This window comes from Excalfactoria chinensis, chromosome 2 (genome assembly GCF_039878825.1).
Source record: "Excalfactoria chinensis isolate bCotChi1 chromosome 2, bCotChi1.hap2, whole genome shotgun sequence".
NCBI lineage: Eukaryota > Metazoa > Chordata > Aves > Galliformes > Phasianidae > Excalfactoria > Excalfactoria chinensis.
The window spans coordinates 27,357,267-27,376,462 of record NC_092826.1 but is presented as its reverse complement, the minus strand read 5'-3'; the positions used below and the strand labels follow the sequence as shown (position 1 = coordinate 27,376,462).

At 40.3% G+C, this 19,196-nt stretch overlaps 1 protein-coding gene across 1 annotated transcript in view; it reads left to right on the top strand.

The window, feature by feature from the left end:
* The window catches only part of STMN2 (stathmin 2), a 36,036-nt gene extending 26,407 nt beyond the window's left edge, over positions 1-9,629 (top strand). The window contains exons 4-5 of the mRNA XM_072329244.1: positions 6,735-6,926; positions 9,394-9,629. Of these exons, the coding sequence (XP_072185345.1) occupies positions 6,735-6,926; positions 9,394-9,453 (252 nt within the window). The 3' untranslated portion in view covers positions 9,454-9,629. The remainder of the gene's footprint in view (positions 1-6,734; positions 6,927-9,393) is intronic.
* Positions 9,630-19,196: the final 9,567 nt, after the last annotated feature.

The following is a 19,196-nucleotide window of genomic DNA, read 5'->3' as shown; positions in this document are numbered from 1 at the left end:
TTAAAAGCTACTAACATGTTTAAATCAACAGATTAGTTTATTATTTTTCAGCATCTTGCAAAGAAACCTGGCTAGTCTGAATGTTTGGGAAGCATGTGTCATGAAATACAGGTAGTTTTGAACACAGAGTCTCAGTGGGTTCAAATTCACGTGCTTTCTTTTCTGGGTGTAATGATGCATTCAGAGTACCTATGATAGTTGCTGAAAGCTGGTTCAGTTCCTCTCGTGTCTTGATTTAAGAGACTGATATGCAATTTGAACAGCTACTGCCTGGGCTTTCAGATACTGACTCCATGTAGGGCCCGTGGAAATTAGTCACAAGGCCTATCTGAGTCAACTAAACTGTCTTATTATGTAGTATGGAGACATGCCAGCCCTGAATAAAGAGTGTTCTGGATTGCTCACCTGACCACTTGATTGAAGATGCTGCCATAGCATTGTTACTAAGAGAGGCATTTCTAGCAGACAGTCTGAGTAGTGCTGGAAATAGGCCTTGTGGGGTTATCTACTGAGTCTTTTCTCCTTTATGATCTTACCCATAACAGTTAATTCTTTTTTTATAATAATTAAGCTTGTCACAAAGAGCTTAGAAAGGTTGGTAGACCATCTACAGAGCAATTAGCACAAACACAGTGTGTGTAGATGTGGACAACAATGTACATTAAAGTTCAGGGACAACAGATATGCCAGAGATAGAACATGGGGTATCACCAGCAGAAAAACGTTCTCTGCTCTCCTTTTGATTCAGTCAGACCAGATCAGGGTTCCTTTCAGGAAAGTCAGTGGAGCCATTACAGTGCTATGTGATGAGAAGTGAATCCTCTAAAGTCAATAAACCTGAATTGCTGATATTTAGTTTAAAAGTGTCCCTTATTTTTTATTTGCAGTGAAACTTTGGATCTCACTAATTGGAACAATTCAGTCATTCAGATGCTGCGCATTAGGTTCAGTCTTTGTTTTTGTCAAGGTATTCTCTTCAGTTGAAGGACGTGTCTATATGTGAAAGGCACTAAATATGCACTAAAACCCGCCCAGAAGAATGAGCTGTGGCACATCCATGTGATGGCAAGCTTCAAAGACTCAGTCTGTGAAGTACCTCTGTACTGAGTACATATACTCAAGTAAAGATACAGACACAGAATGAAATGGCAGCAGTTAAGAAGCCCAATATTATGCATATACTTAATGGGAAATAGAAATTGAATGTTCCAGAGATTTCATTTCATTGATTTCATTACTGTTCATTTCTTCTGAAAGGAAAACTCATTATCCGATAAACTGGTAATCAGTGATAGCGGTGCAGGCACTGGCCATTTCTTCCCCTTAATATTGCATTCATTTTGAATGAATATGTAGTTAACTGAGTTATTTTAATAGACAAGATCTTCCACATTAGCAATGCAGCAGAAACTGCAAGAAAAGGAACCAAGAACAGAGCAGAAAACCTCATTACATCACTTAAAATCCTTGGTGCTCATACATCCCAAGCATTGCCTGCAGTTTTAGTCTAAAAAAAGAGCATATAATGCAGAGAAGAGTGAAAAATGCAATCACAGGGGTAGAACATCTTCCATATGAAGATAAATTAAACAGTCTATTTCTCAGCTTGGAGAGAGACAACAGATGGAAGATAAGACAGAACTCTTAAAGTCATGACTGGTGATGAAAAGATAAATAGGAACAATTTTATTCACACATCTGAAGGGAAAGAAACGTTCAACAAAATCACAACAATTTGAAAACAGAGAGAGGGAATTACCTTTGCATATATCATTTAATCAAGGTTTTATATTTGTTACCATAAGCTATTTAGATGTTATTTAAATATTAATTATTTCAAAAAGACAACAGCTAAATTAGTAAAGAAGTACCTTGTAGAAATAGTTATATGGATGCAACATCTGCCTCAGAAAACGTATAACCTGGTGGAAGCTAGGAAAATGCATAGAAAAGAATCAGACAGAATTGCCCAACTCCATACATACTTTCCCAAAGCATCTTCCAGTTTCTGCTGCTAGACAAATCTGAGATCCAGCATGGCAGTTGTTATCATGCCTTTTTATCTATGTACATCAGCTATCAGGCATAAGCATTCTAGATCATGTCCTTCCAGCACAATTCTCATTAAAATCAAGTATGACTAATGGTTGAAAATTGCCTTTAATTGCACTTTCTTTTTAGGAATTAGGCCCTGATCTGCTAATTAGGCAGCGTTCATTAATAAATTTTTAAACTGGTGAGAAAATATCTGCAGCAATACGTACATTCCTTTGCTCTGTAACCACATGGAGGGGGAGCATCTTCCTCTTCTCCTTGTCCCTTTAGACTGTCATTGCTTTAGGAGAGGAATTGTCTCTCCCTGTGTGTTGGCACACTGGTTGGGACAGTGAGTCCCAAGACATACAGAAGAGGTTCTAATAAGTAAAAGTATACCCCAGTAAGGAATATAATGTAAAAACAAAGAGATGCGAGGAAGCTGTGAGTGTGATCTAACTTATGGAATGGCTTGGATTGGAAGGGATCAAAGATCATCTAGCTTCTATCAATTTGAGCCCATTTCCTTGCTTTTATGCAGGAAAGCAACCTTGTTTCTGTTATTGAAAACATCACATAATTAATGCTTTCTAATTAAGAGCTAGGAATTTATATATTGGCATTTGCACTGCAGTAGGAGTCTTTAATCCTGCCCTGTAGCATATCTTAAATACACAATACACTAAAAAATACCAAAGTTATTGGAGCTTCTACTGAATAATTTAATTTAAAATAAATCCAGCAAGTGAATAAATGTGTTAGGAAAGTGGAATTCACTTGATTGATAGAACACTAAAATCAGAGCATCACCAAGGTTGGAGAGACCTCCAAGATCATCTAGTCCAGCAGTCCATCTACCCCCAGTATTTCCCCACTAAGTCATGTCCCTCAGTAAAAAAATCTAAGTATTTCTTGAACAGCTCCAGGGACAGTGACTCCACCACCTCCCTGCACAGTCTATTACAGTGCCTGGCCACTCTTTCAAAGAAGAAATTTTTCCTTATATCCAACCTGAACCTCCCCTGGCACAAATCAAGGCCATTACCTTTCATCCTATTGCTGTTATCTGGGGGAAGAGGCCAACCCCCACCTCACCACAACCACCTTTCAAGCAGTTTCAGAGAGTGATAAGGTCTCCCATGAGCCCTCTCTTCTCCAGAAAGTGTGTCTCCATGGTGTGTCTCCTATGTCCTAGAAGTTAAGATAGTCAGGAAAGGCACTCAAGCTGAAATTCCTAGTTTAAAATCATCTGTGCAAGCCTATTTCATGTTTAAAGTGTAATCCTTTATCTCTGCATAAATGACTTAAATACTGAGAGGTATGCATCAAAGAAAAATAGATCAATGTGTGAAAATAAGAGTGTCTATTATCATAGAATCATAGAACGGCCTGGGTTGAAAAGGACCACAGTGATCATCTAGTTTCAGCTCCCCTGCTATATACAAGGTTGTCAACCACAAGACCAGGCTGCCCAACTCAGATAAGTGGAACTTTATTACTGTCATAATAGTGATAATAATAATATATTTCAAAATACAATTTCCGTAAATAATTTTTCTCTTAGAACGATTAGTTGTCTGCATCTACCTCTAGCCAGATGAGATGCAGATTTCCTTGTGAAAGACTCTGAGAGCTGGGATTGGACTCCACCACCAGAGAGGTGCTGGAGTCGCCATCACTGTCAGTGTTCACAAAGTGTCTGGATAGGGAGCTATGAGATATGGTTTAGTGGTTTTCTGTAGGTATGGTAAAGGGAGGACAGTTGGACTAGATGATCTTGTAGGTCCTTTCCAACCTTGTTATTCTATGACTCTATGATTCTATGATTGCATATGGTCCTCTAGAAAGCAACTTAAATGCTTGCGTGCATCAGTAATCTTTTTAGCATGGTAGTACATTTCTGGGAGCAAAAGTATCTATACCAGGAATATCTAACAACATTTTTATTCCTCTGCATCTAGCATTAGAGGCTGCAGCTGTAGCTGCTTTGATTAAACCTTTATATATTTAATAAGTCTCGTGAATATTCACCCCGAGTATTCTTTTTTTCCTTTTTCTGCCATTTTCCATCCCATTTCCACCCTTGTATACTCATTTTCTCATAATAGCTATGCTAGAAACATTTATTGTAAACCATTTACAAGTGCTTTAGAAAATGGAATTTGAGAATACCCTTTCCAGCATTTCAATACAATGTTGAAAAATAAACTTGGAATAAAAACTTCCCACATGACTTGGATCCCATGACAAAACTGTCCAAATGCATCAGCTAAAAGCCAACACCAACAACAAAGAGAGTCCATTAGTCCCAGGCGCACTAGATATCAAGGTTCATTCATTTTAGTGATTTCTGGATGCATAGCAGGCTTTGAGCAGACTGGGTGGCCAAGATTGTTAGCCAAAGGTATCTGAAACGCAAAATCATATCACAATCCAATACAAAAATGCACTGCCTGGGTTCCAAAATTGTCATAAGGGTATTTCAACAATGATCTGAACGCAAGGGAAACAGGCAGGCTCACAGCTGGTGAGTGGCATTAGAAAAGGGAAATTGTAAATGTAAATCAGTGTAAATGAGACTCTCCTCCATGTGTGCTCTGTGAGGAGGGGGCCCATTATTCTGGACAGCTCCTGATTACCCTGAACATTTTGTCTGAGGAAAAGGGATGTCTTGTAAAGCACATCATAAAGAGCATTAGGAATGTGCAGTCAGTTCCTGAAGCCTGGCATAGCTTTAATTTAGACTCTTTCTGATGCCAGTGCAATTTACATTCAGAAAATACTGCATTAATTTCTAAGTATTTTCTACATTATCTTGCATTATTGACCAAATTACTTTTGAAAGTGTTGCCTGCCAGCACAGCCTCTAGAACTATGTGTACTTTGCTATGGAGCTCTAATTTTCTACTTTTCCCATGGATTTACGATAATAGGAAGTAGTTCCAGAAGGCAAAAGGTTTCAGTGGAAGAAAACAAATCCTGACAAACAAGCAAGTGCCCCAAAGACCCAAAGGCATTTAGATATCTCCCACTGAAAGCCAATGTTCTTTCCAAAAATGTTGCTTAGAAGTACAGCCCAAATCTTACTTTTTATTATGGGATGCATCCTTAGACATAACTGTTGTCCAAATCTCCATGTTCTTGATCATATATATAATGGGACTTTCTGTTCCCTTTTGCAACATGTTTTGGCCAGCACATCAGTCATTTCATCTGATTCAATTGCTCTGTTGCTAAATGTTCAACATGTGCTATAACAGTAAAAGCAGTAAGGATCACTGTAAGGTACCAGCCAGCTCAGGGCAGCACTCCCATCAGCTAGCTCCAGAGGTCACAGCTGAGCAGCGAGTCCAGAGCTGCAATCAGGCTAGAGGTGAAAGAAAATACTGTGAGTGGCCAAGAGTGACAAAAGTAGCTTTATCTCTGATCTCAAGCAAGCCGTTCCAGCCTTTGAAAGCCAGATAGGTTTTAATCCAGTGTCTTGCTGCAAGATGTTCTGCCTGGCTTCTGCAGTCTTTTCTAGAATCTGCTTAATTTGCCTTGTCAGTATATTTGGCTGTATGTCTACCCTACCTTTGTTAATATATTTGTTTTCTCCTTCTAGCTGGGTCTTGCACATGTAAGGAAACTGCTGCTTTTTTCACTCCTTTAAAAGCCACACAATAGAATTTAGTAGGATTCATTACCGCTAATTGTAATTACTGGTTAAAACCCTTAATTTAGGCCTTAAACTAATGATTTTTATGGATAAAAATGGCAACAGAGTATTGTTATCTGCACTGAAATATACACTTAGCATTCCAGAGCCCTATTTCTTCCCTGTTTTCTGTTTGCCTCTCATGCTCTTTCTAATTTATTTTTTCCAAGAGCATACAGTGCTGTTTATCATTTCCAAATAACCCCTCTGAAACACACAGTCTTTTCTACTAGACTTGCCTGAGGATGGGCCCAGTGCTGCAAATTCTCTGGCTTCTCTCCTAGGATTAGTTGTTCTGTGTTAGTAACTTGATTTAAAATAAATAACAAGCCTTGTGCTTCTGAGCAATAAGTTTACAAAGGACAGAACACTAGAACATGGCTAATTCCTACCTTCAGTTTTCATCTTTCTTGAATAATTTAAGTGAAAATACAATTTTTATATATTTTCTATACAACAAAACACCCTATTTCTTTCATAATTAACGAGGAGAAGCTGAACATAAATACTGGGAGAAAAAACATCATCTATATTGATTCTGTTTATCTTTCACAATGGTAAACTTCAAAGCCTGTTACCATTCATGCATACTAAAGAACTGCCCAACCTGGGCAAAAAAATACACCTTCTTTTTAACACCATTCCCTTCAGCTCCCAGTCCTGTATCTCTACAAATAAAATATTCACACCTAAAGGACCGCAGCTTTCAGAAGTTAAGCAACCACTGCAGTAACCATGAACAGCATTCCTTGTTAACAGAAGTGATTTGGACACTGCTCTGCTGCTGCCCAAGGCATATTCCCCACATTTAGCCAGTGCCTCTCAGCCCATTATTGAGACTAATCTGGTTTCTACACAGCAATGATTTTACCCAGCAACGCCTTTAAAAGCAAATGAACAAATATTACAGAGTTTCCAAATTTGGTGAAGAGCTCCGTGGAGGTTTTATTGCTCCATGTGGGTTTTTGGGACACTTCTTTCAGCCACGTGTCTCTCTTTCCAGTCCCAGGAGGCCCAGGTGCTGAAACATCTGGCAGAGAAGAGGGAACATGAGCGAGAGGTGCTTCAGAAAGCTCTGGAGGAGAACAATAACTTCAGCAAAATGGCAGAGGAAAAGCTGATACTGAAAATGGAACAGATCAAAGAAAACCGTGAAGCTAATCTAGCTGCTCTTATTGAACGTCTCCAAGAAAAGGTAACTGAACCATCACTCCTCACCCTGGACTAGAGAAAAGCATCTAATCAGTATTTCAAAGAGATGCTGCGTGTAGCTCTTTCCTCAATTGCAAAACTTAACTTAGTTTTAAACCATGGTTCCTGATGCCTATCTAAGCCACGTTTGGGAAATCACAGGTTGGCAGGAAGCATTGGGTCCATCTGGCCCAGCCCCCACTCCCAAAGAGACACCCAGCACAGGGGGCCCAGAAACATCCAGGTGGCTAATGAAGGTCTTCAAGAAAGAGACTCCACAATTTCTGGGTAACCTGCATCAATGCTCCATCACCTGCACAGCACAGAAGTGCTTCCTGGTGCTCAGAGGGAGCCTCTTGTATTCCAGTTTGCGCACACTGCTTCTTGTCCTGTCACCCTTCACATCCTCTCTTCAGTTATTTACAACCACTGATAAGGTTTCCCTTGTGCCTGGAGAGGAAATTCACTGGTCAAATTAAATGTTTATCCTGCGTATGTGTAGTTCTTGCCTTCTGATGGGGAAGGAGTGAAAAAATCAGGAAAAATTCTTTCCTATACATTAAAAGGTGCCTATTCTTCCAAATAAGCCTTGCAACTAATACAGTGTAAGCTTTCCTTTGAAGATCTTTGGTAAAGCCATAGGAATTCCTTTTGAGAATGCAGTAAATTACAAAAAACACAGTTGAGAATCAAATGTACACTTCTCCAAATCACCTCTCCTAAGCAAGAAAGGGAGACATGAGAATTAAGGTTCAGAAGGGTTAATAAAAAGATATTTTACATCTATTTCTCTCACCAATGAGCTTTCTAATATTTTGCAAATAAATGATGAATAGAAAGAAAATAGCTCCCAGTCACTTCCAGTGAGATCTCTAAATGCTTCTTTCTTTGATGGAAACAAGAGTCCCACACAGCAGAAAAGAAACAATTGTTTACCCAAGGTTTAAGTTCTGCCTTACAGAACTGCATACTGCAAACTTGACAATTGTGGAGTTTAAGAACCGTATTCAGATTACTTGACATTTTTGCAGTAGATGAGTTTACAGGCACATATCCCAAAGCTTATGAAAACAAAGGGAAAAGCCAATTAGCCATCCTTGAGATCCAAAAGGAAATGGGACAGACAGCTGGAGCAGCTCAATGCTATGCTAATATTAACAGGCTGTTAATCCCCTCTTCCTCTCCAATATGATGGCAAACGTTTGTGAAATCCAAAGAAGGTTTTTGAACAAAGACTATGATAACTCACGTGAGAAAATTTGTACAGACCAAAAATTAAATATTATATGCTACACTGTTTTGCTAACTCTTACTATGCAGGAAAAGATGATGTGAGATGTCTTCAAGAGTGACCCAGAACTGTGGATGCCTCAAGGTTATGGCATCTGGAAGCTCCTATAAGATCAAAGATAACCTTTGCACTCTGTAATTAACTGGAGCCCTGGGTAACAGGTCCCTTAGAAAATCAGGCACTCAAAATTGTTAATCTTAAAAGAAACTGTGATTTACAGACTCAGATGATACAATAAGCTGTGATGGCCTATGATCCATAGGTTATCTCAGCCAATAAAAAGATTCCCGTTGTATTCATTGAATTTTTTACCAATCCCCATAGAATATCCCCTAATGTATGAGAATATCTAAAAAGTGCCTTAAACAGAAATCAGATAGAGATGAATTGCTTCTCTAGTCACCTTGCGACTTGTCATTTATGTTTTCTTACTGATAAGATAGAAATGGTAAAAGTCTAATCATTTGACAGCTGAAAAACAAGAGGTACAAATAAAGATGCTAAAATCTTGAACCTGCCCAAAATTATACAGTTTTATAAACTCTCTGAATGGAACATTACCTAAATTCATTTGACAGCTGTTGTTCCTGACCAGAAACCAATTTTCACAGAAGTATCTGAATACACAGTGGCTCAAATAAGTCTAAATTAATCATGACTGGTTTTGTAAAATAGAAGACAACATGGATAGAACTGGATAGAAGGGTGTAGCATTGACTTCTGGTATCTGCTCCCCAGTTTCTTCATAGCAGGAGAAAGAGAGAGAGGACATCTAACTTAATTGTTCAGTCTAAGGAGGTTGGAATGGAATGGAATGGAATGGAATGGAATGGAATGGAATGGAATGGAATGGAATGGAATGGAATGGAATGGAATGGAATGGAATGGGGTAGGATGGGGTGGGATGGGGTGGGATGGGATGGGATGGGATGGGATGGGATGGGATGGGAACGGGACAGGAGAAGAGGATAGGATAGGATAGGATAGGATAGGATAGGATAGGATAGGATAGGATAGGATAGGATAGGATAGGATAGGATAGGATAGGATAGGATAGGATAGGATAGGATAGGATAGGATAGGATAGGATAGGATAACTCAGCTGTGTTATCAACAGGAGCCTCCCTTGGCATGCAGGTTGAGAATTAGGTTTGATTTTCCCTTTCTTGCTGTTTTCCAGGAGAGGCATGCTGCAGAGGTCCGTAGAAACAAGGAGCTCCAGGTGGAACTGTCTGGCTGAGAACAGCAATGGTGGATGTGACCCATCCCCACCATTAGTAAACTCCCCCTGCCTATATTATTATGGATCATGCGATATCAGTATGGGAAATGTATGACATGGTTTAAAAAAAAAAATAAAAAATCAAGAACTCAATAAAAACTTTAAAAACAGAAACAAAAAAAAATAAAACAAAACCAATGCGGTCTCTTTGCAGAATGATTTGCTTGATGTTTAAAAAACTTGGATCTTATTTTGTAAATACTTACATTTTTGTTAAAAAATACAAGTATTGCATTATGCAAGTTATTTCATAATCTTACATGTCCTGTAACAGGCTTCTGATGTTGTCTATTTCCACTCGATTGAATTTGCTGGGTCTGTCCATTTGAAGCACCTCATGTCTAACTCCATTCCCTGCGACTTTCATTCCAACTCACCACGAGGTCAGTAGTAGTTCAATGGTGCTAGAGACCAGTCATTGCCTAACGACCTAGACTGCTTTGCCATCGATGAGCTTTGTTGAAACAGTGACTAGACCACAGGTGTCGTGACTTCATATTCAGCTGTCCAAGACAAAAGACTCTTTAAAATGTAGTTTCTTCAAATGCAACCTGTGCTACAGGACTCTGTAGCATGCTGTATACCTGAAGTTAAATCACCACGTGCACTACTTGGTGCTTCTGCTTTCTGAAGCAAGAGGCAACAAATAACAGCTTTGCAACGGGATGAAAGCAAGTGGTATCAGTTTGAAATGAATTTTAAAGGCACATTGTAACCATCGAGCTATGACAAATTCTAAATGATGCCAAACAGCCATACAAGTGCTAATTGTAAAGTGAGCTTAATCTACCACTTGAAAATTTATTAATGAAGCAACTAATAGATAGCATCAAGTGGCTTTATTTGTAGGTGCCATGATCTATGATACTTCTCTGATGCTACTGTAGTACATGTGTAACAGTAAAAGAGGCAATCAAATATTTCACTGGGAACCTGTGAACCAGATGTTACCTTTTTGTTTTTCACACTGCTGACTTCCATTTGTCATGACCTTTATTCTTCAGTGTTAGCCAACCCTAGTGACGGACAGCTAGGACTGGATGATCTTGGAGGTCTTTTCCAACCTTGGTGATTCTATGATTCTATGACTAAGAGGGCTGAAGCAGGAATGACTAGGCAGGGTGCTTGTGCCAAGTACAGTATCATGAAACCTAACACATCGTCCCCAAAATAGCTGCAGTTTTGAAGTTGTCCCTGCCCCCCCCAGAGGTTGCTGCCTGCATATTCTACTCTTCATTAGTGCTATTTTCCTGTATGTCATTGTGAGCAAGCTGTGATTAATAAAGAATTGGGGTTCTGTGAACTGAAAAAGGGCTTGTCTCTTCTCTCGCTCCATTACTTCTGGCATGTGCCCACATGAGGCAAAAGCCTAACAAAGTCATAAAAGCATGGAAATGAGATTTAAATAAGACCTATTAATAAGTCAACCTATTTCTCTCTAATGTAGCTCCAGCTCCCACTAAGTGTTTTCTGGTGCTTAGGCTGGTTAGTTTTAAAGATTACCATATAAACCTATGCTCATGACTTCTAGCATTAAGTTAATTCAAAAGAAATAAGTACATGTACGTGCATCCCTTAGCCAGACTCAGTACTGAAAATTAGGGTATTTCATTTCATGAAAGAGAAGTTAATGAAGCTGTCCTGTGCACAAACATCCATAACCGCATCAAGATTCTGTTGGGTACTAACACACTGATTCTCAGGGTGAAAGGAGTTCATGTATAGGATTTTCTGAAAAACACAGAACAGACCTGCTGAGCTGCAGAGCTGAGATATAAAACTGGATCTGGCTCCATTTACGACATCTAGAGAGTTAACTGAAAATTACCCTCAGGATTAGTTTTCTGATTTGAAGTCGTGCAAGTGCTGTCAATTGCTCTTTTGGAGAGATGGGCCAGAAGCTCCAGATCTGCAACAGTTGGTTTCTGATCCATCCAGCCTGTTTTATTTCTGAGCCAAGTTACATCCCTGGAAGACTTGGACCTTGGTCAAAAATCTGTAGGAACTCATCCACACACAATGCTGCAAGGTCAGCCCTGCGTGCAAGGAGCTCTGTATCTCAGAGTAGGAGCAGCAGTCCAACTTGTTACAGTAAGTTGGTTTTGCAGCCTAAAGTACTTGTTTTTCTGGCAAAATTACTAGGAGTAAGCCTGGCAGAGAAGTCAAACAATAAACTCTGAAACTGGATGTCAAGCTTCAGCATTGCCAAGTCTTCAAACTTTGTGTTTTGCTTTAAGCCCTAATGAAAAGGGCCTCTCAATCAAGCTTATATTTGCCTTTAGGGTTCAGGATTTTGATCTGAGGTCTCTTGGATATTGGTTTAATTTCCTAATGGCAAGTCATGTGCCGAGTTCTTTCTGCCCTCTGACTCAACAAGGATTGTTTCAGACCCTAGTTTGCTTGCTCTGCACAGGACAACAAGCCAAGGACAGACCTGTGGTACAGGGCCCAAGAAGAGCAGCCTGCCTTGTTTCCATGGAACAAACCTCTTTTCCCCCACAGACAAAGGTGTCCATGTCCAGGAGGGTCCTTAGCACATGCCATCCCCAGAGGCAGCCCTGGGCCTGTTATCAAAACTGAACCAGAGAATTAATGAAGAAGGCAGTCTGTTCTCTGTGGGGCACTGTCAGAGCCAATGCTTTTGTCCTGATGGGTTTACTGTAGGATACACACACACACACACACACACACAGCATGAGCACCTGTTTCATCCAACAGTTTTCAGATCCCATCACGTCGAACCCAATGCTCTCACCGGGTTTTGGCTGGAGGAAAAGAGGACCGCATGGGAAGAGGCAAGACCGGTTCCCACCTTGCAGCACAAGCCCTGTTCTGAGCAGGCTCAGCAGGATAAGGAAACGGTTCATACAGCAGGGGGCTGTTGCCATCGAGTGGAAGAATTTGAGACTCTTTCCTACACTCGGGTCTGATGTTGCAGAGACGATGGTGCAACAGTGCCATGCAGTGGTCAGTTTTAAGAACGGGGATAACCTGAGTACACGGGATTGCACGGATCTCTCTCTGAAGGAAATTCAGCTCATCTGCCTCACAGTGACGTGTGGCACAACCATAGGTGGCACAACCATGTAAAGCCAAAAAGGGCTTGGCATTTTGGTGTGGAGTGAGGAGTACCCTGACAGGCAGTCATTACAAAAGTACCACTAGAAACTTGTGACTGTCAGAATATTTACAATTTTTGCGACTTCAAACACATCTAGGAAGAAATGGGTAACATTCAGCAGACATCCTAAATGAGAGTCATAGGAGATGGCATAAAGCAACCTCAGAAATACAGGGAACAAGTATAGCCAGCATCAAAAGCCAACACGGATCAGAGGCGGAGGAACCCATGAAACAGCTCTGACATTTGGAATGCAGGTTTCAGCTCCCAGCAAAAGAAAGAGACTGGTCATTTTTCTCCCTCTACAAATACTGGGAACCAGGATGGAGAAGCTTAAAATCCAGCCTACAGTACACATAAAGGCAACTCAAGGCTCTGCGAGCAGTAGAAACAAAAGTCTGCTGTGGACTCCCCATGGATAAGGAAGATATCTGATGTACAATCTGATGTATACTTGGGTATTCAGTAGCATCTGAGCTTCAAAACTTCCTCTGGGAAAAATAATGGTAAGTTAATCCTTCAAATGTCCGCAATAACTGTAGGTATACATATGTTAGATAGCTTACTTGAGCAAACATCCACACCAAGCCTACAGCGTGATGCCAGCTTCCCTTTCATTTGGGTACCAGTACATAGATGCTGAAAATATCTTCCTACTGTGACACATTGGGTTTGGTCAAATGGGTCCCAGGAAAGGAAGCTCCTGAGCGGCTCCTGAAGATGGAGTACAGGAAAAACATTATCCCAGATACAACCCAGGTAAGTGTGGTGTAAGGAAACAGCCGATATAAGGAAACAATTGCAATTTTTCTTACCTGTTCTGGTTGCAACAGATTTTTAAACAAAATTTGGAATGTGACTGTGTCATAACAAAATATGTTTTGAAAATGTTAAGTTATCAGATATCCAGTTTGACAAACAGTCTTTTATATGGCAATATCCATAAAATCTACAAGCTCATGAAAATCGTCCTGTACAACTATTTGTGACCAAAAGAGGGCAAACTCCGATTATTTAACATGTAACAACGTGTGGTGAGTTTTGCTCTGAGATACTTGTCTAGCTGTGTGTTATCCTGCAGCCCTGCTTTAGAGCATCATGAAGACTGATGCAATATTATTAGTACTGAAACCTGGATTTGAGTATATATGTTTAGAATGGAATGGAACAGAATGGAACAGAATGGAATCTAAAAGATGCCATATGTAATATAAACATCTTTTATGTGTAACATCAACTTCCTTATAGCTGAATTTGGAGAAGCCTTGTAAAGGATGACAAAGAGGTGACCAGATTCATCAGCTGCACTGTGTTTTACATATAACCCTTTGTAACTGATGAAAAGGCATAGAGTACAGTGGCATATAAACAGCTTTCAATCAACAGTGCTCCAATTACCTGAATACCTACCTGCTGTAGGTATTACCTTGGGAGCAGTGCCAGATAAATGCAAGTCTTTTGCCTCCAGGGACAGGATTGGGAGCAGCATAGTTCCTTGTACACAAAACACAACCTGCACGTGAATTAACAGTTTCTACTAGATTTCAGACGTCCCTATGAGGAGCCAGCTCAAGTCTTCTCTATGCTGTGCCCTGTTATCAGTGCTGCAGGGAGCTCCACTCAGCCCAGGACGGTGTGTCAGCTCAAATCCATGCACCCATGCACTCAGCTACACCCTGCAGCAGAGCCGGAGTGGAAGCAGAATATACCTCCTGGGTGCTGCAGGGAAGGAGGAGGCTGTCAGCTGCCAGCTGCCACTGGGACACAGCAGGAAAAGGGGAAAAGGGGCCACAGTACTCAAGCAGGGTTCCTGATAGCGAAATCGAGTGTGCTGCTTCTGCTTTGAGCTCAAAATAATTTCTGAAGGCAGGTAGGCAGGCAGACATGGACTGCTGGCACCATTTGGCCTCCGTGCTGAGACATGTTTAATGCTCGTACATGTAGCAAGCAGTCTTGGCTACAGAAAGTCCTTTGCATCACCCAAGGCATCTGCTGGCTCTTGCAGCCCATGTGCGAGGATGGATCCAAACAGCCCCGAGCTCCCTGGCATGGGCTCAGAGCCAGCTGAGCTCAGCCAGCTTCACACAGGAGCTCCCCAACTGCTGGGAGTCCCAGGGCAAGCCAAAACAAGCGTTCAGGTTCCATAATGCAGCTTCGTGGGCTCTGCTCTGTCCCCATGGAGGGCAGGCAGGGCCACCGCAGCTGCACCGGTGGAGCCGAGGCAACAGCTTATTCTGCACCAAGCTCTGACTCTTTTTCCCCAGAGCAGCAGACAGGTTGTCCCTCTGGTCACAGCTTCTACTTGGTCACAAGTACTTGGTGACAGGTGCCCATAGGTGAGTCTGAAGACAGGACAGGTTCATGGCAACGCTTCCCAGCCTCCTGCAATATGCATCTCTGAAGCTGCCTGAGTAAGAATTGTGTAGTATCAGTGTAGTAACCATGTATTATTTAGCATCTCTGATTGGTATTTTCTTTTATTGATATGTCTGATGCCTAAGATGCATGAAAGCCCTCCTAGCTACCACAGGTCACTGCGATGCTACTGCTGCTTGCTGCTGGAAGCGTGGAGCGCTGTCCCAGAATACGAGGGAAACATCATTTTTTTTCTAGATTTTAATTTGGACCAATAAAATAAATGGAATATATTCTCTTTTTCCCATTTTACTCCTTTCACAGATGAATTATATTTTTCTTATTTCGGGGAAGAATGATTTTCTGCACTGTTAGGAGATTCCCATTTTTCCCCCATCCTGTAACACACAGTAACCAACATGCAGTCAGATCCTATTTTACATGTAGCCTTCATCTGATTCTCCTGGCAAACAGAACAAGGTAAGATGTTTCTAAAGCAAGGATAATTGCTTCCCAGTGGAATAAAGCACATAGGTGTAGCCTGTATCTCTCTCTTTTTCCCACCACATTTCAGACTATTTTTTAATGAGTTTAAAGGCAGGGCAAAAGCTAAAAATTAGGCAAGTATTTCAGCTTGGTAAAGAGCTCCATATGCGTTTTGTATCACTGAAGTGCTACACGAAGCACAGTGCTATCAGTAGTAACTGAATGATGTGCAAGGTCTGAAGCGTAAACAAAAATGAATCATTAGAAAAGAAGCACGCTGTGTTTCTGAGCAGTGTATGGATTTGAACTGAATGCAGTATTGAGCTTTCCCTCCTTTGTGGTGGAAATCAAGCAGAAATACCCCCAATACCAAATCCCAGAGGAGCAATACCCATAATCTTAATCGTTCTTTGTTTGTGTGACATGGGAAAACATAATCTTTCTCCTTATTCTGCTCAGTGATTTATTCACTATTCTGGTGTTAAAGATGACTTGTTTTCTTTCTGATAGTCTTGTGTTAGAAGCTGTAGTTGACTGAAAGCACAGAAAATGCTATGTGCATGCTATCTCATTAGGAAAAAAAAGGCTTAAAACTTGCTTTCACGTCTTTGCATTACTGTGGAGACAGTAATGTTCTTCAAGTGACCACCGCATTTACAGCAGTCTTAAAAGGGGTTGGACTCGATGACCTCTAGAGGTCCCTTCCAACCCCTACAATTCTGTGATTCTGTGAAAAGAAAGCAACAGAAATGAAGTATGAAATAATCTCTATTACACTTGGCCAGATAAGGGCTGGCTGAAAATATAGCTACAGGTAGCAAGAGCAGTTGCAGCTTTATGCAGATGCTTAGAGAAAGACTGTGATTCTGAGATATCAGAATGCTTAGAGAACACCTGAAACAACTTGTGACTTTCACAGAAGTAGGTAAGACTCATGAATCTTATCATCTTGAGGGCTGTTTCTGAGAAAAGGCCTGCAGATGGAGATAAATCACACCGATGAAGCAATAGGCTTTGGAAATACTAAAGCAAATGGCTATGTGGGTGATACCATGAATATTCATGTTATTCATTGCATTGCATGAGGTAGCTGCTACTTGTCAACTGAGGTAACCACATCAGTAACTGCAGATATTTTATTACATCTAAATCTAAGAAATCTTACTATGAAATTATAAATGTAGCACTTTCAATATCAAGTGCTGCAATTAGCACTGCAATGTACTGAAGAAAGCTTTAAGTTTGATTTGTCACTGAAGTAATATAGTCTGTGAAGTATTAACAACTCCATATGCAATCATAAAATTATTTTAACATAATTATAATTTTTATTTAAAAATGAAAAAAAAAAAAAAAAAAAAAAAAAATCATCCTCGAATGAAGAGGATTCTTCATGAAGAATAGAAGAAACAGTCAACAGTCCTGCACAGAAATGATCAGCTCATGGTCTGAAGGCCACCTTCCTTCCTGTACTTGAAGGGATAATATAAACAGGAGGAGGAGTGACCATTTACATGGGTGGATGGTGATAGAACAAGGGGGAATGGTTTTAAACTAAGGCAGAGGAAATTTAGGCTATATATTAAGAGGAAGTTTTTCATACAGAGGGTGGTGACGCACTGGAACAGATTGCCCAAGGAGGCTGTGGATGCCCCATCCCTGGAGGCATTCAAGGCCAGGCTGGATGTGGCTCTGGGCAGCCTGGTCTGGTGGTTGGCAACCCTGCACATAGCAGGGGGGTTGAAACTACATGATCCTTGTGGTCCTTTTCAACCCAGGCCATTCTATGATTCTATGATACCTGCAAGACACAAAACAGCCACCGCTGTCAATAGCAGGCCAGATGGGTAGGTGACTCAGGTGAAAATTTCCTGCATTCAGGTCCTTCTATCACACAGACCAGAGATTTAAGCTGTAATTGGACAATCAATGGAAGCACACTGTTCCTATGAAGGGTATTAGGATCAGGACACCTCAAAGCAGAAGTTGAAGTGTCACTAATGTCTTTTTAACTATGCTTGATATGACTCACATGCTTCCTACCTTAGTTAAGCAGGCTTCTCTCACGACCCAAGTCCTCCTTGTAATTCTCCACATTGCTCACATAAGTTACTCATTCTCTGAACAAGCTTGTACATAGCACTGGGCTTCATTTTGTAGTGCAGACGTAGGAGAATTTCTTGAAGACTATTGAATGTCTTAGAAAGGACCCACCTTACTTCACACTGCTTAATATTTTCTGGAAGAAGAGTTCTCCTGAGGCTATGGTAGAGAAAAATATGTAAAGGCAAAAAGCAGACTGTTTATAAAGCACGTCTGTTTCACCCCATCTTGGGTATTTTGTTCATCGTACTGTAAAATAAGACAATACTCACAAATCCTGATAAGAGTGTTTCATGACAAATGAAGGTCATTCTTTGGAATTTGCATGAGGGGATGAAGCAACATAACAAGGCAACACATCATTTTAAGTGTTTGGACCTCATTAATTCATGTGTGCCTCTTGAAAATGTACAATGCTTTCCCTATGAAAAGCTGTTTAAGTCACACACAAGGATTTGCACAGAATTCAATACTTGTTGTCAAACTGAAGAAGTGTTTTACTTTTTGAAGAATTAACTTTGCCTCTCAAAAAACAGATGTGGATCTGCAAAATTGCTTAAGGACAAGCTTCTTTCCTTTTCTTTCTCATCAATCACAATTTGATTATATAGCCATCACTTTACTTAAACTGAGTCCCTTTTCATGGATTCTAATGAAATAGTTATGGCGTTTTGAACATATAAGAAATACTTCAATTGGACATTGTTAATAACTGCTGCAAAAATGCACTACGTTAGCATTTAATTGGTTTTGATCATTCATGTTTTCATCCGTAAGAGAATCCTGAATTAATTTTTGATGTTGAAACATTATCTCAATTTTTATTACTCCAAAGAAAAACTGGTACTGTTACAAAAGCCACAAATAAACACATCCTCAGAGTAAAATATTTTCACTCATAAATGTTTGTATTTTGACCATGCTTCAAAAAGCACGATTAAACATTAATTATAAATATCACAGAAAGGGATGAAGTAACGCTGAAGATGTGTGGTCACTCGTTTGATCTTTGCGTGGTTAATAAAGAATCTGACCTCAATATTCACTGATATCAACAGGAATTTGTTCCATAATGTTGAATCAAGCTCCAAATATGTCATTCAAGATCTCACAGTTGAAAAGCTGAGTCATTGTGAAAGGGAAACATTTAGAGTCACTGGAGTAAATCCAACAGGGCACATGCTATAGCCCTTCAGATCACATCTTCTTTTCACCTAGACGCCACCTCATAACCTAAAAAGGGAAAGTAAATTGCTACTAATGTGGAGCTATGGCAGTCATCCATTCATCATGTGTATTCAGATTGTACTTGTATCTTCCTGCTAAATGTAGACCATCAATCAATCATACAAACAAACAAAAACACAAGACCCAGCAAAGGAAATACTGTCATTGGTCACCTCCAAAGAAAGAGAAGTTATAAAGTTTAGTGCCTGTGACCCTGTGTAGGACTTGGTTCAGGAGTTGCAGCTCTCCATTCTCTGACACAAATGAGATACCTTCCAGTTTTCCATGCAGTTATAAAGTCCAATAATCCTTGTATCATAAATGAAGTAGTCAAAATAGCAGATTTGGTGCAAGAACTACAAACAGATCTTTCTCCATTGAGACCTGCATCTCAACAGTATACCTGAGG